This window comes from Lynx rufus, unplaced genomic scaffold (assembly GCF_022079265.1).
Source record: "Lynx rufus isolate CCGP_SWC_20201006 ecotype Redwood Valley unplaced genomic scaffold, mLynRuf1.p SCAF_11, whole genome shotgun sequence".
Taxonomy (NCBI): domain Eukaryota; kingdom Metazoa; phylum Chordata; class Mammalia; order Carnivora; family Felidae; genus Lynx; species Lynx rufus.
Genome location: NW_025814825.1, coordinates 61406250 through 61430302, shown reverse-complemented (window position 1 = coordinate 61430302; position 24053 = coordinate 61406250). Strand labels below are relative to the sequence as shown.

General features: G+C 44.0%; 1 protein-coding gene across 1 annotated transcript; it reads left to right on the top strand.

The window, feature by feature from the left end:
* Positions 1-1394: 1394 nt before the first annotated feature.
* Positions 1395-22768, top strand: OAT (ornithine aminotransferase). Its single transcript, XM_047073572.1, has 11 exons — positions 1395-1457; positions 7711-7796; positions 10195-10422; positions 12831-13055; positions 13160-13255; positions 16822-16949; positions 17715-17837; positions 18478-18606; positions 19390-19503; positions 20246-20390; positions 21723-22768. The coding sequence occupies exons 3-11, from the start codon at positions 10224-10226 to the stop codon at positions 21881-21883; spliced, it is 1320 nt and encodes a 439-aa protein (XP_046929528.1). The 5' UTR covers positions 1395-1457; positions 7711-7796; positions 10195-10223; the 3' UTR covers positions 21884-22768.
* The last annotated feature ends 1285 nt before the right edge of the window (positions 22769-24053 follow it).

The following is a 24053-nucleotide window of genomic DNA, read 5'->3' as shown; positions in this document are numbered from 1 at the left end:
GCTGTTTACAGCACTGCCTCTGTCCCACACCATTTTCCAGCCCTGACCACATTAGCTTGGACTTTACTTTCTACTCAGCTAAGGCTAACCTTAGTTGCTTATTTGTGCTGAATGTCTCCCGTGTGCCTCCCTACCCCATCCACTCTCCACCCTTTCCCACAGAACTGGTGTCCCAGGAGGGTAACCTGCAGAAACTTCCTTAAAGGGCTCCCTAGGTCTCTAGTTTCCTAATATGTTCAGCCCACGGAGAACTCTGGCAAGAGATGAGAGTTTGGATGCTTACCACTCCAGCACCCTCCCAGTGGGGTCACTGATGACCACAGCTCAGGCAGGTGGCCTCTCCTTTCTTTTCTCTCTTTGGGTTTTGGGCACCCCTCCCTGCAGGCCAGGATTCACAAGGGTGCACTGAGCCCAGGTTGCTTTCCACCCTTGTGGTTTACCACTCCACACTTAAATAATTCCGTTAACAAATGCATCTCAGATTTCCAGTTTGGAGTGTGCCATTTGTTTCCAGCTGGGAGCCTGACTGACCACTATGGTTTCATGAATCATGGTGCTGTCCTTTGTCCCTGCCATTGTCTTCCACCACCCACGGAGAAGGGCAGTAGTACACAGGGCTGGGCTGCCTCTCACCCGTGGGATAACCCTGGGTAAGTGGCTTCTCCTCTCCCAGTCTCTGTTTTCCAATATATAACAAAAATTGTGTAGGCTAAGTGATGATGTGCAAGTCCCTTCCGATTCTACTACGAGATAATCCTGGACTGTCCATTTTGAGTTCTGAGTTTTTATCACGGATTGTGCAGGGCGCTGCAGACAAACTTACACGGAGTGCCACGAGGAGATGGGCCGTGTGTTTACCAGCTGCCGTGATGACTTCTGGGGGTGAGTTCAGAAGCTCACAGGGTTCGAGGGGTCCCGCAGCCGTATCTGAGGCGTAGCTGGGTGGGAGCCCCACAAAAGGCTTTGCGTGGCAAGGAACGGGAGCTCGGCCAAGGAGCGCTGGGCTGGGGATCGAGCCTGTGGTCCATAGCCTCGTGGCTGGGGCCCAGGAGACTCCGCGAGCCCCAAGGGCGCCCAACAGACATTTCATCCTTTCGGGCCTCGTCTTCCCGCCAGCAAAGTGCGGGAGGTGAGCGACCGACTGAAAGGCACGGGCCAGGCCAGCACGGGAAGCGCAGGGACGCGGCGGCGGCCCAGAACAGTCGCGCCAAGGAGATTCGAGCAGCCTTTCGAACCGGTGGTGGGAGGCGGGGTCCCCGAAGCGCGGCAGTCTGGGGGGCGGGGCGGAGGCCGGGCGCACGGCGATTGGTGCCCAGCCCTCTGCCGCCAGCCAATGGGCGGCGAGGGCGTCCCGGGGGCGGGGCGGAAGCCGCGTCTTAAGCTCTGTGACGCGCCGCCGTTGCGCTGCCGCGCTGTCGACGCCGCCTGTCCCGTGCCGGGTTTGGAGGTGCTGCCAGGTATCCGCGCTGGCGCTCCGGGGCCGGAACTTGGGTCGAGACCGGGGCGCCCCACACGACGGCCGGCGAGGCGGCCGGCCTGCGAGGCTTCGGTCCGGGGTCCGGGGCTTGGGGACTGGGGGGTAACGGGCTCAGGGGACGCGCTGGGCCTCGGCCGGCGGGCAGGCTCCGCCTCTGCGGCCGTTTTACGTGGCCGGCGGCTGGCACCGCGGGGCAGGGGAGCAGTGGGCCGGAGCGCAGCCTCGGCGGGCAGGGACGTGGCGCATCCCGGCCTCGAGCGGCAGGCAGGCGGGCGGGCGAGGGAGGGAGGGAGGCAGGCGGCAGAGAGAGGCTGGGGATGTGGCACCTCCGCCTGCCAGAGCGGGCGGAGCCGAGCCGGCCCTCGGTCCTCCAGGCCAGCGGCCCCCGACTCCGCGCCGCGGACCCGCCACTCCCCAGGGTCTCTGCGCCTTGGCTGCGCACCTCCGGGTTTGCGAGAAGGAGGTGATGAGGCGCCGGCTCGTGGGGAACAGGCTCCGGACACCGCGGGTATCCTGGGTTCCCGAGGTCGACCAGAAGGGTGCCTTGTGGGTGCGGGGAAACTGCTCAGTAAACGGTGGCTTTTGTAATGGGGCGGGGGGGGGGGGGGCTGATGGAGACTCTGGAAAAGGGTTCGAATCCTTCCGGGCAGCGCCTGGGCCCTGCAGCCAACCTGCTTATCTCTCCCCTCCCCCAGCGTCGTTTTCTTTCCAGCCTTTGTCTGAATAAAAAATTGCAGAAGTAGAGGCTTATCTGCAGTAACGTGCAGATTCATTGGATGGTGTCAAGGGATTGGGGCCAACCGGGCTTTCGGCACGAAAACTTTATTCCTGGAGTTCCTTTGCCAGCAGAGCTGAGCATCAGTAAATTCTGGTTGAATTCAGTGGGGGCACTTGTTCTCAAGAACCTTTGATCCTCGCTTTTTTTTTTTTTTTTTTGTCACCGTAAACTCTTCTTGATTTCAGTTTTGTCTCTTTGATAAGGTGATCAATTAAGGGAGAAAAGGAGTGGGTTTGAAATGAATTAGCTTTAAGGAATTACTAATCTTTAATTTTCTCAATTCTAAATCTCTCCGGGTTTGTAAGAGTTTCTGTCGGTAAACTGGTTCTCTCAGTTTGAACCGGGAAGTGTCCCTTCTGTGATCCAAATTCTTTACTTCACCTATTTTGAAAGAAACCATACACTTCTTTCATTAGAATATCCTGGTTTAATCTTCAGAGAATCTAGTTCCGGACTGTGAAAAAGATCCCAGTATGAAAGTAGAGTCTTTTTTTTTTTTTTTGGAAGCATCTTTAAAAGTTTTAATTCCAGTGTAGTTAAGATACAGTGTTCTGTTAATTTCAGGTGCACAATGTGGTGATTCAGCAGCTGCGTATATTATGCAGAGCTCATCGAGATAAACGTACTCTGAATCCTGTTCTGAAAGTTAGAATCTTCTAATAAAAATAAGATTTAAATAAAACGTACTGTTTTGGGTTTACAGTTTTTCTTGGGGTTGAAGATCAGTTTTACATCCCTTCCCCCCCCCCCAAGACGGAGCATAACTTTAAAGTAAAACTTTGTAATAAAAATTCTTGAAAAGGCACTTTTTCCCCTCACGCTGTCTTATTTATATTTCCCCCTATATTCTGCCTTTGTTACATTCACTTGTGTGCGTATTTTATGCCCTTTACTGAGTTCTGGAGGGCGGACTGACTCCTATATTTTAATATTGAGAGGAAGGCACCAGGTTTGGGAGGTGTGTGGAGGGTGTGGTGTGGCTGAACCAGTCCTTTTTCAGTAGTAATGCCCAAGGTGTTTGCCAGTGACGCACTTGAGTTGAATTTTAGCCAGATTACGTACAAAAAACAAAAAAAAAAAACCCAAAAAAAACCCCTCAAACTTTTGTTGGCAGAACTTGTAAAAAAGGACTGCATTTGTGAATGGTTACCTCAAGAAGAGTAAATATTTGACCAACATAGTAAAGCCAAATTTACTCCGCAAGTTTTTAGTGGCATTTTTTTTGTAGGTTTTTTTTTTTAATGTTTTCAATATATGAAATTTATTGTCAAATTGGTTTCCATACAACACCCAGTGCTCATCCCAAAAGGTGCCCCCCTCAATGCCCATCACCCACCCTCCCCTTTAGTGGCTTTTTGATGAACTTCCACTGGTTTTTCTTTTAGCATGATTAAAAACCCATAGTGCACTGCTGACTTAACTCTTCAAAATGCAGCCTTTTATGGAAATTCTGTTTTAGGTGTGTGTTGAGGTAGACAGGATGGATTAGATGGAAAGGAGTAATAATAGCTTGGAGAAAGACTGGGAGTTATGGAGATGACTGAAAACACTCAGTGTTAAAATTTTTGCTGTTAGTCGCAATGTGTTGTTTTCTCCAGCAGCTGACTGTGGGCCTTGGTTAAACGCATGGCAACAGCCTGGACTGGTCACAGTTATACACGTTGCTTTGACTCTGGAAGGCCATTAAATCTCATGAAGTGAACTTTTTTTTTTTCATTTAAAGTTTTAATTTAAATTCCAGTTAACATACAGTGTAATATCAGTTTCAGGCATACAGTTACCCAGTGCTCCTCACAAGTGCCCTCCTTAATCCCCATCACCCATTTAACCCATCTCCCCATCCACTCTGTTCACCATCAGTTTAATTGTCTATGGTTAAGAGTCTCTTTCTTGGTTTTCCTCTTCCCCCCCTATGGTCCTTTGTTTTGTTTGTTAAATTCCACATACGCGGGAAATCATGTGGTGGTTGTTGAAGTGATCTCTTGATGGAAAGATTATAGTTGCTCCTTGTGGTATCTTAGGGAATGCTGGCTTCCTCCTAGAGCTAGACTCAACTCAGGGATGGACGATTTTATCTGCCCTCTGGATGGCCTTGCTCTCTGCTGCCTTGACTTCTTCAGGAGTCCTACCTGTATTTAGGAATGACCTCATTCATTTGACAAAGAATCCTAGCGGAATGTCCAAACCTGGGCTGGATTCTGGGGATGCAAAGTGAGTTTTAAGACATGGTTACTGTTCGGGGCACCTGGGTGGCTCAGTTGGTTGAGCGTCCGACTTCAGCTCAGGTCATGATCTCACAGTTCGTGGGTTCGAGCCCTACACTGGGCTCGGAGCCTGCTTCGGGTTCTGTGTCTCCCTCTCTCTCTACCCCTCTCCCGCTCATGCTCCGTGTCTCTAAAAAGTGAATAAAAAAAATTAAAAAAAAAGACATGGTTACTGTTCTTTTAAGGAGCCTACTGGGATTGTACTAGGGGGCCAGGCATGAAGACGAGTGTCCTGAAGTGTTAGGACCTGGGACAAAAACATGCAAGATTCCTGGGAGTCTTCAGGGGGGGTCTTATGTTGTAAATTCTATGGGGGAGTGTGAAAAAAAGCTAATGGGTATAGTATTTATGCATACTACAGATTTATACTGCAAAATATAAAAGTGCAGCTAATTTTTCTTGTCATCTGTGTTTCTAATTTTTTATCAATAGAAAAAAAATTTTCTTGGAAGTTTAAAAAAATTTTTTTAACATTTATTCATTTTTTGAGAGTAAGAGAGCATAAGCAGGAGGGGCAGAGAGAGAAGGAGGCACAGAATCAGGAGCAGGGCTCCAGGGTCTGAGCTGTCAGCACAGAGCCTGACGTGGGGCTCGAACTCATGGACCACGAGATCATGACCTGAGCTGAAGTCGGACACTTAACCAACTGAACCACCCAGGCGACACCCCCCCCCCCCGGCTTTTTTGGGGAAGTTTAAAAAAGAAATCATGGCAATGTTGATTTTTATATTGTAGAAATTGTCAAGTTCCATTATTGGATTTAAGGGAGGAAGGGAACTGAGTGGCCATTTATGCCAGGTTTGGCAGTTTAACATTATGTCATTTAATCCTCAGTAATGACCTTGAGCGGTTCAACCTCATTTTACAAATGGGGAAATGAAGCTCAAGATAATCCAAAGGTCCTTTGAAGAGGCTCAGCTAGAATTTAAGTCCTGGTCTCTAGACTCTGGACTTTCTGCTCTCCTCTCCTGGTTTTCTAATCCTTTTTGGAAGAGGAAATTACTGATACTGTCTATTTTTGAGCCCATCTTAAGTCTGTTCTAAGGTTTCTTGTATAGTGCCAAGCATAGTAACTCGACCACAGAAGGTTCTTTAATAGAAATATGTTTACAGGATTCTGGTTACATCATCACACTTTCAACTGCAAGACTTTTTCCAGTTGAATATCCAGAGTTCATCTTTAAAAACCTTAAGGATGAGTATTAGCAATGTTTTGAATGTTACTGATTTGTCTGTGAGTTGTAGTTATTTTTTTAATAAGATTGTTTGAACTCTGCAGATAAATGGGTATTTTGTCCCATTTCTTTTGCAAAGTAGCTGAGTAAATAGTAGGAGACCATTGAATTTAGATAATTTCAAAGATTCCTTTCACTTGCAATACTGCATCAACCTTTTAATGAACTTAAGCAATTTTTTAAAAAGTTTTATTATTTTGAGAGAGCAGAGGAGGGACAGAGAGGGAGAGAGAGAGAGAATCCCAAGCAGGCTCTGCACCATCAGCACCCCTGACATGGGGCTTGAGCTCATAAACTGGGAGATCATGACCTAAGCCTTAACCAACTGAGCCACCCAGGCGACCCTTAATGAACTTAAAACATGCCTTAAAATGAAGTTAAAACAGGAGCCTGGCTGGCTCAGTTTGTAGAACATGCGGTTGATATCAGAGTTGTGAGTTCAAGCCCCGTGTTGGGTGTAGAGCTAACTTAAAAAAAAATCATGCTAGTTAAGAGAGTTTTTAATATTTTTTTTAAATACCTCACTTAGTTTAGTAGTGCCTCTTTGCCAGATTCTAGTCACAGAGCTGCAGACCTTGATAGCAAAATCATAGAGAATAGTTTTTATTTTAGTATTTGACCCTCTTCCCTACATACAAATGAACTTTTAGACCTAATTTTTGTAATCCAGGCTGCACTTCCTAGGGGAAATGAACGCTACCTTTCTTTTAACCACAATCCATTTTTTTCAGAGCTTCTCAAACCTTTATTTTCCCCTTAGTTTTGTGCGTTGCCTAACCTTTCTAATGTGACAGCTTAGGCAGGAACTCAGCTTGATTTTTAATAATTTTCTTTTTCTTTTTTTTTTTTTATAAGTTTATTTTTATTTATTCTGAGAGAAAGCAAGCAGGTGAGGGACAGAGAGAGGGAGACAGAGAATCCCAAGCAGGCTCCGTGCTGTCAGTACAGAGCCCAATGCAGGGCTCGAATTCACGAACTGTGAGATCATGACCTGAGTTGAAGCCGAGTCGGACGCCTGACTGAGCCACCCAGGTGTCGCTAACTTTTTTTTCTGATTATCAATGTAGTAGTTCATGATCGTTAGAAAATATGGAAAGTACAGAATAGTAGAAAGATAACCACAGTGAACTTTTTTGTGCCTTTTTCAGGTAGTTTTTCCTTATATATGATCTTGAATGTTTTGTATATCCGTTTTTCTTCACTTAAACATATCCTGAAACATTCCTCCATGTCATACACTATAATTATTTTATTGATTTATTGATTTTGTTTATTTTTGAGAGAGAGGGGGACAGAGGGTCCCAAGCGGGCTCTGCGTTGACAGCAGAGAGCCTGATGGGGGCCTCGAACTCACAAACTGTGACATCATGACCTGAGTCGAAGTCAGACTCCTAACTGACTGAGCCACCCAGGTGCCCCTCACTATAATTATTTTAAATGACGGCACGTTGTTATGTATGTGATTATGTTGATCCCGTCTCAAATTATTGACCATCTTTTATCCATGAATGTAGCATCTTAGGAGTGAAATTACTGGTCTAAGAGGACAGACCCTTCCAAGGCTATGATTGTGGCTATAATTCTTTTCAGATGGTGTTTCGTTTAAGTATGACCATGGAACGCTGTGTTTTATTGCTGATTTGATCAAGTCAAAAATTGTGTTTTTTAGTGGTCAAATAGAACATTATTTCTTACTGAGTAGAGCATAAAGAGGCCAAGAAATAAAGTGGAGGGGGAGGAAGAGGAGGTTTTAAACTGCACAGTAGTATTTTGAAGAAATTCTATCTCGTTTGCATCGCTAGACCTTGCATTTTTGTGAACTGCTATCTCTGGTCCGCTAGTTCCTATATAACTTTGTTATTGATACGTGCCTCTCTCAGATAAAACCTGGTGAAAGCTAGGGAGCTTCTCCTTAGGAAAATGCACTTATGCATACAATTCTGCATTTTATTTCAGGAGTTCTCGGATCCTCTGAGACCGTCGTTGGATCTCAGATCACAAATCTGCATTCTAATTTGAACTGTGGGAAGACAGGATAGTTGGTGAGTCCTGGCGTGCCGGATTTTGTTTAGTAATTGCAAATTCCTGAGCATACAGGATTTACCAGGTCGTGCCAAGCTGAAAGGGAAGCCAAGCTCCAAGTATTACATTTTTGTCAATCTGGCAGTTCAAGTGGAGTTCTGCGAGATTGTGTGATTTGACTTGTCATTCATGGAACTCTGTCTAAACATGAGTTAACTAGTCTTTTTAAAAAATAAATATAGACATACTAAGTATGCTTAGTATTTGGCAACTTTCTACTAGTCTTGAAATTATCTCTCTCTCTCTCTCTCTCTTAGTATTTGGCAACTTTCTACTAGTCTTGAAATTATCTCTCTCTCTCTCTCTCTTTTTTTTTAATGTTTATTATTTTTGAGAAAGGGAGTAAGAGGGTACAAGCAGGAGAGGGGGAATCCCAAGCAGGCTCTACACTGTCCTGCAGAGTCCATTGCAGGGCTGGATCCCACGAACCATGAGATCATGACCTGAGCCCAAATCAAGACTGAGACGCTTAACTGACTGAGCCACCCAGGTGCCCCAGTCTTGAAATTATCTTTAACCCCCTGCCCAGACATAATTGCTATGCATTTTCTCCACGTTCCTTTTTCTTCCAAGCTTCTTCCATACCTCAGTCTTTGCTTCATGGTTTATGATGACTATTAACGGTCCAGGTGGATACAGAGCCCTAAGGGAAGCTCTGTGGCGGGGCTGGCTTTAGGGCTGGTGGGGACAGATGAGGGGGCAGCCGCGACTCTGAAATCTATGCATAGGTTGTGAGGAAATGTCAATTTGCTTTGTTACTAAAACTCTCAGCTCCTTGTGGTTTGTTCTCTAGTTCCTGATTACCTTTTTCTCCTTTCAATATTTGCTTTTGTAGGGCAGGTTTTTGGGGATAAGTTTTATAGAAACACCCATCCTGGCAGAGTAGACTTTCTTTTGGGAATTGCCAGTTTTCATCTGTGTGTGTGTGTGTGTCTGTGTGTGTGTGTGTGTAAATAAATGTATATGATATGTATTTTATATAATTTATAAAGTATGTAATATGTGACACGTAATATATGTTTTGATCAGTTCATCTTAATGTTAAAGCTATTCAAATGTTACTATAAATTACCAAATGATTTTTTTTCCTGGTCTTTTTGCCTTTAACCTTTGTTTATGATACTTTTGTCCTTTGGAAATTGTAGATATTTGTGGCTCAGTAACAGATTTTACATTTTGTAGTTTCTGTCTTTGGTGTTATACTTAAAACACCCTTCCTTTCCCCCAATAAATCACTTTTTCCTCTCTACACCTTTTTTCCTTTTGGATGGTCCCTATTATCTTTGTAGAAACCAAATTCTTTCTCAGTGTCTTCACTCCTTACATACAAGGACGGAGTCGGTACACGAGGTATTTCTCAGTCCTTCCGTCACCTCCCCATGACAGGATGACTCCCGGGCAGGCTGCTTGCTTGTCTGATGTCTCCTTACTGGGGGTCTGTGTCCATCTGAAAGGATCCTGTCCCCACAGCAGTGCCTTTTTTAAAAACAATTAAAAAAATTGTTTTTAATGTTTATTTTTGAGAGAGAGGGACAGAGCTCAAGCAGGGGAGGGGCAGAGAGAGAGGGAGACACAGAATCTGAAGCAGGCTCCAGGCTCCAGGCTCCCAGCTGTCAGCACAGAGTCTGAAGCAGGGCTCGAACTCCCAAACCTTGAGATCATGACCGGAGCCGAAGTCTGACATTTAACCGATGGAGCCACCCAGGCGCCCCGCAGCAGTGCCTTTATAATCGTGGCTAAGTCCACAAGACCCGGTCCCATCTCTTTAGCCCCTGTGCTGTGCAGCCTTGCCTGAGGCCCCCAGAGTGAGTTCCTTGTCCTTGACGTACCCTCAGCACTGAGGACTTAAAAAAAGTGTGTGTGTTTATGAAAAAACTCTCAAGTGGCACAGTAGAGTGTCAGTAAAAGCCTCTGACCTCCCATTCATAGTTTTTTCGATTTTCTTAGTGTTCTCCCGGAGTCCTTGCGCGTAGTACTTTGTGCACATCCTGCTGTAGCGCTTGTCAGGTTTTACTCTAAATGGTTTTTAAATTGCGATTTAAAAAAAAAAAATGTTTATTTTTGAGAGAAAGCGTGTGAGGAGGGGAGGGGCAGAGATGGAGGGGGACACAGGATCTGAGGCAGGCTCAGTGCTGACAGCAGAGACCCCGATGTGGGGGCTCGAACCCACGAACCGTGAGATCATGGCCCGAACTGAAATCGGGAGGGGCCGCTCAACCGCCTGAGCCACCCAGGCGCCCCTCGCTCGTTGTCTTGACGCTTTGGTGGACTGTGGCAGATGCTCCGTGTGGGATGAGCCCACACACGTGGACTCTGGGAAGATTCTTACTCTTACTGCCTTCTCTTCTCCTCGGACAGGTGGGTGGTATTCCTCCCTGAAAGGCACGATGTTTTCCAAACTAGCTCATTTGCAGACGATTTCTGTGCTTCGTCGCGGAGTTCATTCCTCAGTGGCTTCTGCTACGTCTGTTGCGACTAAAAAGACAATCCAGGGCCCTCCATCTTCTGATTACATTTTTGAGCGAGAATCTAAATATGGTGCACACAACTACCATCCTTTACCTGTAGCCCTGGAGAGAGGAAAAGGTACATTTTGAATTAATCCCCCCGTCCCTTTTGCTTGAAACCTTTTGTAAAAATTGCTTTTAAATTTTCTCAGCATACGTTTTCCCAGATGCATTTAATTTCTATATTACAGGTCTAGTTAATTCAACATTTATTGAGTGCTTGCTGTGTTAGGTATGGAGGGGAATACAAGATGAACTTCATTATTCAGTCTTTGTCACGGTGGACCTTGCCAGGAGGGACTGTAAGATACATAAGCAAAGTACTCGACCGTTGCTATTGTTTTTGTCCTTTAACTTTTAATTTGGCATAACTTTAGGCTTAAAAGTTGCAGCAGCCGTGCAAAGAATTTTCTTTTACTCTTCAGCCAGATTTCTCGAGTGCTAACTTTTTACCACCTTTGCTTTATCTTCTCTTTCTCTTTACACACAACTGCGTTTTTTTCCTGAACTGAGAGGAAGTTGCAGACACGCGATGCCTCTTGATACGTAAATACTTTGTGTGTCTCTCCTGAACTACAGAACTTTCTCTTACATAACAATAGTGTAACTATCAAGACTGGGAAGTTAACACTGAAACAACCCCATTTTCTCATCTACAGACCTGATTCAGATTTCATTTGTTGTCCGGTAGGCAAAGGAAAATCTCCAGTCATGGGTTATATTTAGTTTTCAGGTCTGTTTAGTTTTCCTTAATCCAGAACGGTCTCAGTCTTTGTCCTCTTGACCTTGGTATTCTTGAAGAGTACAGGCCAATAGTGTTGTAGAACGAACCTCAGTTTGGAGTTGGCTGGTAAGGTAGGGTCTGCCAGCCTCCCTCACTGCAAAGTTAATATTTTTCCCTTTTAAATATCTTGTGGGGACATGACTTGAGACTCTGCAAAGTTTCACTCACACTTTTGGCATCCGCTAATTATTCTCTGCCTGAATAAATGATTACTGATAGTTGCCAAATGGTGATTTAATCCACATTTTGAAATAACAGCCCTAACCTAATAAAACCAAAATTTATTACTTAGGTTTGGGCCAGAAGATGATGTATGAATATTAAACATTTTTATCATTTGCTGTATTTTATTTGGGACCAGCACTGTGATCTAGATTTTGAGCAAAATCTAGATTACAAATTTGGAAACAGTTTGGTGTATAAAAATATTCTTGGAGTAGCAGATTGTGGATTCTGGAATCTGAGTGCCTGGGGTCAAGTCCTGGTTCCATATGTGCAGCTTGGGCTAGTTCCATATCGAAGTGTCTCTTTCCATATGTTTGTGCTGTAGCGTGGTAACACTCTCATGGGGTGGTTTTTTTTTTTTTTAAATAGGTTCTTTCTTTCTTTCTTTCTTTCTGTCTGTCTGTCTGTCTTTCTTTCTTTCTTTCTTTCTTTCTCTAATGAGAATGTACAAAGACGACTAACACAGTACATTGAATACATGGTAAAAGTTAGCTGGTAAGCCACCTGATATGTTTTAATATCTATAGTCAAGCTAAAAAAATTTTTTACAAAATGTACATAACTTAAAATTTATCATTTATTTATTTGTTTGTTTAGTGTTTATTTTAGAGAGAGAGAGAGGGAGAGAATGAGTCGGGGAGGGGCAGAGAGAGAGAGAGGGAGACACAGAATCTGAAGCAGGCTTCAGGCTCTGAGCTGTCAGCACAGAGCCCGACGAGGGGCTTGAACTCAAGAATCGTGACATCACAACCTGAACTGAAGTCGGATGCTTAACTGACTGAGCCACCCAGGTGCCTCTGAGATATTTTAGTTTTTTTTTTTTTTTTTTTAAAGTTTATCTGTTTTGGGAGAGAGCATGAGTGGGGGAGAGGCAGAAAGAGAATCTCAAGCAGGCTCTGCATTGTCAGTGCAGAGCCTGGTGTGGGGCTTGAAACCACAAACCACGAGATCATGACCTGAGCCGAAATCAAGAGTTGGACGCTTAACCGACTGAGCCACCTAGGCGCCCCTTGTATATCTTTTTTCGAGAGATGTCTATTCACGTTCTTTGCCCGTTTTTGGATTGGGTTGTCAGATACTAGATCCTTCTCAGTTAGATGTATGATTTGAAAATCTATATTCCCATTCTTTTGGTGGTTACAGTCAACTAATCATGATTTTTAGGTCACGTATAACTTCTGCCTTTAAATTCCAAACCCCAGTTTTCTAGGATTAAAGATTTCGCTCTACCGTTTATAGACCGTTTCATGTTAATGGTGTTCCTGTTAAATGTGTAGTTTCAAGTTGGACAGATAAAATGTAATTCCTTGTAAACCAGATTATTTATAACCAGCCTTACTATGCATGAGCTAAACCCTGCTTTAACAACCATTCTGAATTAAGTAGAGGTTCATGTATTCAGAAGGCTTGCCAGCGATCTTAATCTTTGAACTTCCTGTAACTTAGTGGTTTTCTAAAATAACTTTTTATATATTTAGGTATTTACGTATGGGATGTAGAAGGCAGAAAATATTTTGACTTCCTGAGTGCTTACAGTGCTGTCAACCAAGGGCATTGCCATCCAAAGATTGTGAATGCCCTGAAAAGCCAAGCAGACAAACTGACCTTAACATCTAGGGCTTTCTATAATAACGTACTTGGTGAATACGAAGAGTATGTTACGAAACTTTTCAACTACCACAAAGTTCTTCCTATGAATACAGGTAAAATATTTTTTTTTCATTAAATATCCAAGGATATGATCTTACTACTTTTTTGATAATTTAAGATACATTTTTTTAAACTGAAAATTTTTCTTCCTTGATAGGAGTGGAGGCTGGAGAGACTGCTTGCAAACTTGCTCGTAGATGGGGCTATACTGTTAAGGGTATTCCAAAATACAAGGCAAAGGTGGTTTTTGCAGGTATGTGATATTCAGCATTAACCTCTGTGATGTCAACCAACATACGATGCTATTACTGTTTTAATTTACTGATAGAATATTTGTCATGTGTTTGCCTCATCCATGATATACTATCTGCTGAATGTATCATAAAAATTGAGAGTTTTTTTTCTTTTGGGATTATTTCCAAGTATTTCCACATAAGTGGGATTTTTCTCTGCTAATTAACTTCCTACTCCTCACTCCCTAATATGAATGACTATATGATTTATTTCTCCTCTGCTTATCTGAATATTTTCTTTTTCTTTTCTTAATTTTTTTTTTTTTTGAGAGAGAGAGTGCGTGTTGGGGAGGAGCACAGAGAGAGGGAAATATAGAATCCAAAGCAGGCTCTAGGCTCTGAGCACAGAGCCCGACACAGGGCTCAGACCCACAAACCGTGAGATCGTGACCTGGGCCAAAGTCAGATGCTTAACCAACTGAGCCTCCCCGGTGCCCCATGCTTATCTGATCTTTTCATAGCAGTTTTCTCATTAATTAGATGGTCTTACTGGTAGGGCATTTTTGTCGGGTTGTTGAGGTTGGGTTACGTTAGAGAGGAGCCATGTCCTAGGTGTGGCACGAAGTCTGAATCTTAGTATTTGATGTATTATTGTATCATGTTCTCAGAAGCTGGTGGAAGAGAGGACTGGAGTTGCCTTGGCTATATTTCTGGGAATGGTTGAGAGGAATGGCTTGAATACTGAATACCAATTCAGATGATGTAATCTGACCCTCCTCTTCTCCAACCCCCACCTTGTATTGGCATCTTATTTGTTTATTTAGATTTTACTTCTATTTTTGGACATACAAAAAGGTACATGTAATTAATGTATACAACTTGATGAGCTTGGAGACAGGTGTATGCCCATGAGACCGTCACCCATGATCTATGCCGTTAACCTTTCCATCACCTCCAAAAGTTTCCTTTTGCCTGCTTATGTATTATTGTTGTTGTTGTTAATGTTTATTTTATTTTTGAGAGAGACAGAGCGTGAGCGGGGGAGGGGCAGAGAGAGAGGGAGACACAGAATCCGAAGCAGGTTCCAGCCTCTGAGCTGTCAGCACAGAGCACGTCATGGGGCTCGAACTCAGGAACCGAGAGATCATGACCTGAACTGAAGTCAGACGCTTAACAGACTGAGCCACCCAGGTGCCCCTGCCTACTTTTTATTATTACTAGTTTTACCTTTTGCTCATTTTTTTAATTGAAGTATAATTAATATACAGTGTTATAGTAGTTACATTAGTATAATATAATGATTCAACAATTCTATACGTTATTCAGTGCTCATCACAATAAGTGTACTCTTGATCCCCTTGATCTATTTCACCTATCCCCCCACCCACCTGCTCTCTCGTAACCACTGGTTTGTCCTCTGTAGGATTGTTTTTAAGGGTTTGATTTTAATTTTTAAAAACATAAAGTGTGGATAAATTTGTCATGGCACATGGTCAAAGTTCATTCTGTGGTAGTTGAAATCGTTAAATATTCTGATGGGCAGGTGTAGTTGGTATTTAGGGGTGACATTACTATTTCCAAAGAAGAAAAACTCTTTGCTCAGCTCTGTGACTTGCCATTTGGAAATCTTGTGCCTTGGTTGTAGGGCAGCGTAACTGTTTCTTGCAAACAACAATGGCATTCCTGGTGATTTTCATTCTTAACAGACCGTATCAGTCTCTATCATATTAGCAAAAAGTATGAAGGTGTTTTCACCCGAGCACTGAAAGCAACTGGTGAGTCAGTGGGGGTAGAGAGACAAAGAAGACCGTCCCTAACTGGAAGTCCCTTGCACGTGCAGAGTAAGTCACAGAGGAGACTCCTGAGGTTGAGTGGAGGAGAGCAGATAGGCTCCTGGTCTGACTGGTGCCTTTTCTCCCTCCCCCCCCCCCACACTATTTATTTGTTTGAGAGAGAGAGAGAGAGAGAGAGAGAGAGAGAGAGAGAGAGACAAAGTGCAAGCAGGGGAGGGGCAGAGAGAGAGGGAGACAGAATCTGAAGCAGCCTCCAGGCTCTGAGCTGTCAGCACAGAGCCCGACGCAGGGCTCGAGCTCGTGAACTGCGAGATCGTGACCTGAGCCAAAGTCGGCCGCCCAACCGACTGAGCCACCCAGGTGCCCCTGGTGCCTTTTCTCTTCAACAAGCTTGGTCAGTCTGTGTGCCATTGGTGGTGGACAAGTAGAGTGGGGATCACTTGTAGGTGAGAGAGCCTTTGCAGGAGTCATGTTGAGAGATGCTTTGAAGCCAAAATACAGTAGTTCAGTACTGGGTTAAATTGAGTTGGTGCTGGCACAGGTGGCAGAAAGATATTAAAACAAAACAAAAACGGGGGTGTCTGGGTGGTTCAGTCAATTGAGCATCCGACTTTGACTCAGGTCATGATCTCTCGGTTCGTGAGTTCGAATCAGCTTTGGATCCTCTGTCCCCGCCATGTCTCTGCCCCTTCCCCGCTTACGCAGACTCTCTCTCAAAAATAAATAAAACATTAAAAAAAAAGAACCCCCAAACCTCGCTGTCATTCTACATTGTTTCTTTCCTAGCTTGAATTTAACCCAGTTTAAATTATCTCATGCATTTGCTTTACTCTGGTTCAGGTTATGGTGTTTCTTCCCTCCTGGCATTTGTGTAAGCTCCTTGAGGGCAGGAAGCTTGCCAGTCATGGTGACCACTCTATCCCCGACACTTAGAACAGTGCCTGACCTATATAGTAGGGCCTCAACTTTATTAATGAAATAAATTGATGGGTAAAAAGATGTTCCTGAACAAAGGCTGACGTTAGTCATTTAGCACATAAAAGATTCTAATACCAAGGAAGGCAAAATTGAAAGTGTTTAGATTGTCTGAAGATGTTTTCTGCAAATGAAATTTAAAATTCATTCTGGAGTAGTGGGTGTTTAACAGGGATGTACTAATTCTCCATAGGGGATATTTTTTTTTCTCCTATCACTAGCATAAATGCACTGAGTCTAGAAAAACACGTATTGAATGCCTCAATTGTTAGGGTTTGGGATTCTTGGAAGAAAAGACAAGTGTTTATCCTTGGAGTCTATACACCGCAGTCTGGAGATGAGTAGAGGAGTGCCTGAGGTAGCAATTGCAAGGCCAGACCTGGGTGGTCATGTGCCTGTGAACCGTGGTGTTTAATATCAGGTTTATTTTAACAAAGGAAAGCTCACTGGAGGCTCTCTAAAGCAAACCCTCATTTTTTTTAAATTTTTTTTTTTTTTTTTTTTTTTTTTCAACGTTTATTTATTTTTGGGACAGACAGAGACAGAGCGTGAACGGGGGAGGGGCAGAGAGAGAGGGAGACACAGAATCGGAAACAGGCTCCAGGCTCCGAGCCATCAGCCCAGAGCCCGACGCGGGGCTCGAACTCCCGGACCGCGAGATCGTGACCTGGCTGAAGTCGGACGCTTAACCGACTGCGCCACCCAGGCGCCCCGAACCCTCATTTTTTTAACAGATCAAACTTCTTAAGGCATTTTGGGGGCAAGTGCTTATTAAACTTGGGCGCTTGAAATCATCTCTGTTTATTTCTCCTTTTCAGCCGGAAACTTTTGGGGCAGAACGCTGTCTGCTATCTCCAGTTCCACAGACCCAACCAGTTACGAAGGTTTTGGACCATTCATGCCAGGCTTTGAAACCGTTCCGTATGATGATCTGCCTGCTCTTGAGGTACTTCCCCAGCATCACAGTGCTTTAGCACAGACTGAGTGGAAACTGCAGTTGTTGGACGTACGAATCGAAATAGGTATCTGACTGCAGTGAACATCTGACTTAAGTTGAGCCCAGGTTGCAGACCTGCCTCTGTAATGGTCAGTTAGTTTCCAGCATGGGGAAGTGGGGTGCCATGGTCTAATCCTGAGAACCCGCTAACCGCTGGTTGTATCCTGCATGAATAACTTGGGTAGTATGTGTTTAATTACTCCATTAGGTAAGATTACTCAGTTTTCAGCTAGCTGCTTCAAATCATGAGTGGAGGGACGGCTGGCTGGCTTAGTGGCCGGAGCATGCAACTCTTGACCTTGGGGTTGTGAGTTTGAGCCCCACGTTGGGTGTATAGGTTACTTGAAGTTAAGAAAAAAAATAAATAAAATTATGAGTAGATGACTTGTAAAATAAAAAGATTCACTGAAATATTTGAAACTAATATCTTGAATCTGTAAAACTAATTCACTGAAATTACTATAAAAACTAATGTCTTAGTTTTATGCAGTTAAAACTAATAACAGAAAATATAAGGTAGAGTAGCTTAAAGCTGAAGTATTTGGAGCTTTTGGTAGTTGAACGTCAGAAGTGTGAATGCTTTGAAGTCAGAATATAAGTTAGTGTCAAACTTTAATTTGCATACTTAACGTAAAAATATATGCAGCCCGTGTTTTCAGATTTCCAAATAGGCTAAAAAGGAAGTTACGAAAGTGTATTCATATTTTCTTGTAGCGTGTTCTTCAGGATCCAAACGTTGCCGCGTTCATGGTAGAACCAATTCAGGGTGAGGCGGGCGTCGTGGTTCCCGATCCCGGCTACATGATGGGCGTGCGAGAGCTCTGCACCCGCCACCAGGTTGTGTATCCTGCACCTGCCTGCCTGGCTCAGGGCTGGGCCGGTAGGGGTGAAGTAAAGGTGGCATCCCCTTTCCACTAAGGGGAGACCTCATTCTGAAGCCCTCTAGTACGCCCTGTCAGCGGCCTGCCCAGAAGCTGACTTTTTACTGGTTCTGGCCACTGGCCAACCCGGGGCCCAGGCAGAGCTGCAGACTTCCTGGCCCCAACGGTGGTTCCTTCCCTCCACGCTAGCAGCCTGTGCTCATCCCCGGACCCTTGGTTGTGTCCCTCTCCTCCTCTTCCCACCACGCTAGTACGGATTTAAGAAGGAAGTATTTAATTAATAAGTGTTTGGAATAAGCAAGTGAATTTATTTTTTCCCAGAGGGTAGTTCTGTCCCCCTCTCCCCCAAAGTGCTCACTTCCTACTGTGCGGAACAGCAGAATGGGCCCTTGGGGAGAGTGGCCTGACACAGGAGATGATTGCTTGTCTATAGGATGTTCACAGGATGGTGTTGAAATTATGTCGGTAATTAAAAAGATGTTCACGTATCCGAGGGAATGTCTGAATGACAGATTTGTGTGGGGAAAGGTAGGAGGTCACTATCTTCCCTATGGAAACAAAACTGATAATTAATGTATCATGTTGTTTTCCAATAGGTTCTGTTTATTGCTGATGAGATACAGACAGGATTGGCCAGAACTGGTAGGTGGCTGGCTGTCGATCATGACAATGTCAGACCTGATGTCGTCCTTCTTGGAAAGGCACTTTCCGGCGGCTTATACCCTGTAAGTTGTATGCTCAGCCCCTTGTTCTGTTCCCTACTCTCATGAAATCTGCCCTGAAGATATCTTTACCTCAGCTGGTGGTGACAATAATGCCTTTCCCTTGGTTTGTTACACTCCCGGTGCTCTAGGTCACCTGGCACACGCATAGAAACATTTCCGAGGCCACAGGGTTGACCCACTTAGTTAAGTTCCACTGCAGAATTGAGTGTGCCTCGCAATTTGCTACGGTCTTTCTTTTGGGTAGAAACATTTTACCCCAAAAGTCCTCCTGGAGACCCCCGAGGTTTTTTTTCCATTGTTCAGAAATCTAGCGTGACTAATTGTGTAAAACCGTGACTGGTTAATGTAGAGGTTGGAAAAAATGAAGGTTTGGTTGTAGTTTTGTCCTTGGGTTTGCCGTTCAGAGCCGGTAACTGGTCCTGGTTTAAAGGTAAAGGGCTCTGAACACAGTGCAGCACATTGTTTTTTAAGCAGTGAAACCAAGCCTTTTACCTTGAAAGTGGAAAGAATTCTAAAATACATTGTTGCAGAAGCCGTTTTCCTCTTGGTTCCCAAATGCTCTGGTTCTGTGCCCCCGAAGTGCCCTGACGTGCTTACACTGTGTTTCGGGTATTGCCAGTTTGTCGCCGGTAGTTACGAGGAAAGAAGTGTAACTCTTGTTTGGGGAAGCTTTCTGTCCAATTTCTTATGCGCTTCATAAACACTTGTGTTCCTGCTCTGCTGCGAATGGGAATGGTTAGTCTGAGAAATGATTTGGTTGGTACCGAATTCTCTCTCTCTCAGGTGTCGGCGGTGTTGTGTGACGACGAGGTGATGCTGACCATTAAACCGGGGGAGCACGGGTCAACCTACGGTGGCAATCCACTAGGCTGCCGCGTGGCCATCGCGGCCCTGGAGGTGAGGGCTGATCCAGCCGTGTGGTATCCATTTGTGGAGGTCGTGTTGAAGTGGCCTGTTGGTGTAATGAGACATACACAAGATGGCCGAGTATTCTAGAACATGGGGTGCAGAGGAAGGACTTTAGGGGCAAGGCGCTCGGTAATTTAACCTTGGTCTAGTAGATGAGGATACTCTGGGGGTTTCTGAGTTGCAGTCACCTGGGGCTTTGGGCCCATAGGCCCTGGGTGGCTCACAGAGCTCTCACCCTATGACCAGCCCTAGCCTGCAAGGCATTGATTGATTGATTGATTGATTGATTGTAGATTTGAACACTTTTACACTTCTTCCTTAGGTGCCTACTACAGGTGTAAAATTATGTGATCTCTAAGGATGGACTTTTAAGGGAAAAAAACAAAAGGAAACTATTGTAGTTTAAAAATTAAAGTTAACTTAGCCAATTGACTTATTCAACTAATAAGAAAAGATATCAGTCAGTTGCATCAAACAAATTTTAATTCTTATTATTTTGCCATAAAATCAGATGGATGGATTCGTGACTAAAGCAAGGCTCTATCTGAGCTTGTAAATGTTTAATTAGGTATTAAACCAGTATAGGCTTTGGAAAACAGAAATGAAAGTTAAGTTACTCTAGTCTTTATCTGGTCATGCTCTTCCTTTGCTTATAGTCCATGTTCTCTACTAAAGAACAACACTAAAACAAGGTAGTCTTAGCATTTGTGTAATTCCTCTTTAAACACAGGTTTTGGAAGAAGAAAACCTTGCTGAAAATGCAGAAAAAATGGGTATCATCTTGAGGAATGAGCTCATGAAGCTGCCGTCTGATATTGTAACTGCTGTCAGGGGAAAAGGATTATTAAATGCTATTGTTATTCGAGAAACCAAAGGTACGGACACAAACGTTTTACTCAAGATGTCATTTTCATGGGAAGAAAGAAAACACGTATTTTGTCTGGTTGTTGGGTTCCCCTGTTTGAAATTGTTGACTAGGTCTGTTAGACAGAGTATCACCTGATTTATATTAGTGGTCTTTGGAAATGGAGCCCTTTCCTACAGGAAGGATTTAACTTCTTTGACCTATTTTTGTTCTGTTATGTCATTTGTTATTCTGCCTTAGGTTAGGTCGGCAATACTTGTAGATTTCCAGTTACTTTTTGTTAGTCTGTACCCAGCACTTTCCTGGAGGGTTTCCTCTTTGCTATCCACCCCCTTCCCCACACTCCTTTGGGCTTCAGTAAAGGTAGCAGGAGCAGCAGTAATAACCTTGATGATGACGGTGATCACTTAACTGAGTGTGTGCTGCTGTTTCATTTGTAATAGCCCTCAAAAGCTCCTTGCCGGATTTTCCTGTCCTCACCCTTCCTTTTTTTTTAAATTTTTTTTTTTCAACGTTTATTTATTTTGGGGACAGAGAGAGACAGAGCATGAACGGGGGAGGGGCGGAGAGAGAGGGAGACACAGAATCGGAAACAGGCTCCAGGCTCTGAGCCATCAGCCCAGAGCCTGACGCGGGGCTCGAACTCACGGACCGCGAGATCGTGACCTGGCTGAAGTCGGACGCTTAACCGACTGCACCACCCAGGCGCCCCTCACCCTTCCTTTTAAAGCAGCGATTCCAGCCCTGGCAACACTTTAGAATCACCTGAGGAACTTTTTAAAGAGTTAATTCAAACTTGCCTCACCCTGGAGATTCTGATTTGACGGGTCTGGGGGTGGTGCCCAGGCGTTGGCAATGCCTTTTTCCATGATTCTGATGTGCAGCCGGGGTTGAGCGTCATGCCATAACAGGGTGAGAGTCTCCTTCCACGAGCTCAGGAAGCAGATCCGGTTCAGGAATGTGTCGTGTTCACTGGGATTGGGGTATTGGTCATTCTATGCCAGTTTCCTTCTGCATCCTACCCAAATTCTTTTTGCATCGGTTCCTCATAATTAATACAACAGCCTTTAGCACATAATTTTGCTTGGTCTTTTTCATTTTTGAAAAACCAACAAAAACTGTATGTCTAATCATACTGTTCAAACCTAGTTATGCACTTGCTGAAAAATAACTTCATTTTTAAGGATAAGGGCAAAGCAAGTTTGCACCACCAACCGTCTTTCTTTAGTAGGCCCTGGGTGTTGTATCCTGCCAGGCGAAGTGTTAACCATCCATCCGTCCTGCAAGGGAGTGTTACATGTTTGTCTTTGATCAGCATGCATGTTGGGCCATTTTTCTTTAGATTGTGATGCTTGGAAAGTGTGTCTGCGACTTCGAGATAATGGACTTCTGGCCAAGCCAACCCACGGCGACATCATCAGGTTTGCACCCCCGCTTGTGATCAAGGAGGATGAAATTCAGGAGTCCGTGGAAATCATTAACAAGACCATCCTGTCTTTCTGAGGGTGGTGACTGTTTCCAGTGCTGCCCGGAGCCAGCTAGAGACGGCGGTTCCTGTAAGTCCCGTAGCTTTCCTGTGCTTCGCGTGGGCACAGTCCACTCCCCAGTGTCCAAGGACTTTTTTTTAAATACACTTTGTTTTTTTCAGTTCATGCATAATAGAATGACATTTATAAACACGCAGTTTGCTATGTAAGATGACTAAGAGAATGTAATGGCATCTATATTCGATTCAGTTTGTGTGTGTGCTTTCTAAGATGAAACACATCTACTTGTATATAGAGAGCTTTTTAATCAAGCCCTTCGGTATAATTTATATGTTTTTATAATTTCTTTACTGACACAAATGTTTTGTATTTGAAAAAGTTATATGGGGTGTTACGTGGAAGACTTGCTTAACCTTAAAAAGTTAAATTATAATCATTAAGTTTTAGGAAGCCTTGGTGGTTAAGCTTATATAAAATACTGGATTTAAGGAAACTTCATATTGGCCAACATCAAGATGTACCCTGTGAATGTCATTTTTAACTAAGAATTCATGTTTAACATTCCCAAATTATGTTTTAAGTGATACGATTTGTAAAAAAAAAAAAATTATTTTCAGTTTTTCTTCAGCTTTAAAGTAAAGCTTATATTTAAAGTGTCTGTAGCGTGATCAGTGTGCTGTTCCTGATTACCCAACGCTTTTAAGCTCCTTGAGAATGTTCTTCCCTTGCTTTGTGTATTTTCTAAGAACATTTCAGCTTCTTTGGTGGTATCTAGAAACAGAAATTATTAAAAGAAAGTCTTTTGTTATACTCCCTTTTCCTCTCTCAAAATGATTGTTTTTCCTGTGCTTATGTGCTGGTATTTACTATTTTTATTAAAGGATCCTTATTAAGCATGGTATTACAGAACTTTTTTTTCCTTTATTCTTTTTTTTTCCCCCCTTGAATATAGTATTTTGGATACTTTCTATGTCTGTAATTATAAGTTCATTTCATTCTGTGACGACTCGTGGATATATTATAATCTCATATTGGGGAACATTCGGATGGTTCACAATTTTTCACTCTTTAAACAAAGCTCGTTGCGATTGCTTTATGTTTATACAGTTGGTGTTTTTGTAGTAGGTCTCTCGAGGTGGATTGCTGGGTCAAAGGGAATGAACTTTTATTTTCATGTTGTTGTTTTTTTTTTTTTTTACAGTTTTATAATTTTTAAGTAATCTCTAACCCAATGTGAGGTCGAACCTACAACCCTGAGATTGAGAGTCACACGTGCTACCAACTGAGCCAGCCAGGCGCCCTGGGGATGAACTTTTATTAAAAAAAAAAAACAAACACAAAAAAACCCAAATTACATTTATGTTTTTTTTTGAGAGACAGAGAGAGCACGAGTGGGGAAGGGGCAGAGAGAGAGAGGGAGACACAGAATCCGAAGCAGGCTCCAGGCTCTGAGCTGTTAGCACAGAGCCCGACGTGGGGCTTGAACCCATGAACCGTGAGATCGTGACCTGAGCCAAAGTCAGATGCTTAACCGACTGAGCCACCCAGGTGTCCCTAAACTTTTAAATGCAATAGTGCCACGTGGCTCCCTGCCACCCCCAGGTTCCCATAGCCCCATGGGAGTTCATGACTGAATGTGTGAGCGGTTAAGGGAGAGTCTGTTCTTACCACAATGGCAGGGCTTACTGGTCTGGGTAGGGGTTTCTGATTTACATACTAGACAGGTCTGTCTGTATGGCACTGGAGTGTGAGGTTCCTCCTAAAACGTTCAGAGGCTGCCCGTTCTTTACCCCTGGTTTGGACCACAGGACCGACTATTTCTGGTGCCGGTCCCAGTTTCCCAGTCTTCCCGCCCGGCCTCCCGGAGCCCCCTGATTGCAGCCTCCAGATGTCCTTGTGGCTGCACTAGAATCCCCATGGCCGCCGGAATCTCTGGGATGGCACCAAAGCATCAGTAAGTGTAAAGCTCCCCGAGAGGATTCTGCGTGCAGTCAAGGTTGAGAAACCTGGCTCGGGCGTCTTACTAACATGTGGATCCTAACTCGGTGTGAGTGGTACCTGGGAGCTCCCAGTCCGTGCCCATGTGGATGATCCTGTCCAGGGTCCATTTGATCTGCGTTCAGCAGTTCTCACCCATCCGAGAAGCCCTGAAGGCTAGGTGAATTTAACAAACCAACAAACTTCCT

Coding starts and splice junctions, on each gene's coding strand:
- OAT (XM_047073572.1), top strand. CDS start 10,224: ATGTTTTCCAAACTAGCTCATTTGCAGACGATTTCTGTGCTTCGTCGC. Junction 16,950..17,714: donor ATGATCTGCCTGCTCTTGAG/GTACTTCCCCAG, acceptor ATTTTCTTGTAG/CGTGTTCTTCAGGATCCAAA. Junction 17,838..18,477: donor AGCTCTGCACCCGCCACCAG/GTTGTGTATCCT, acceptor GTTTTCCAATAG/GTTCTGTTTATTGCTGATGA.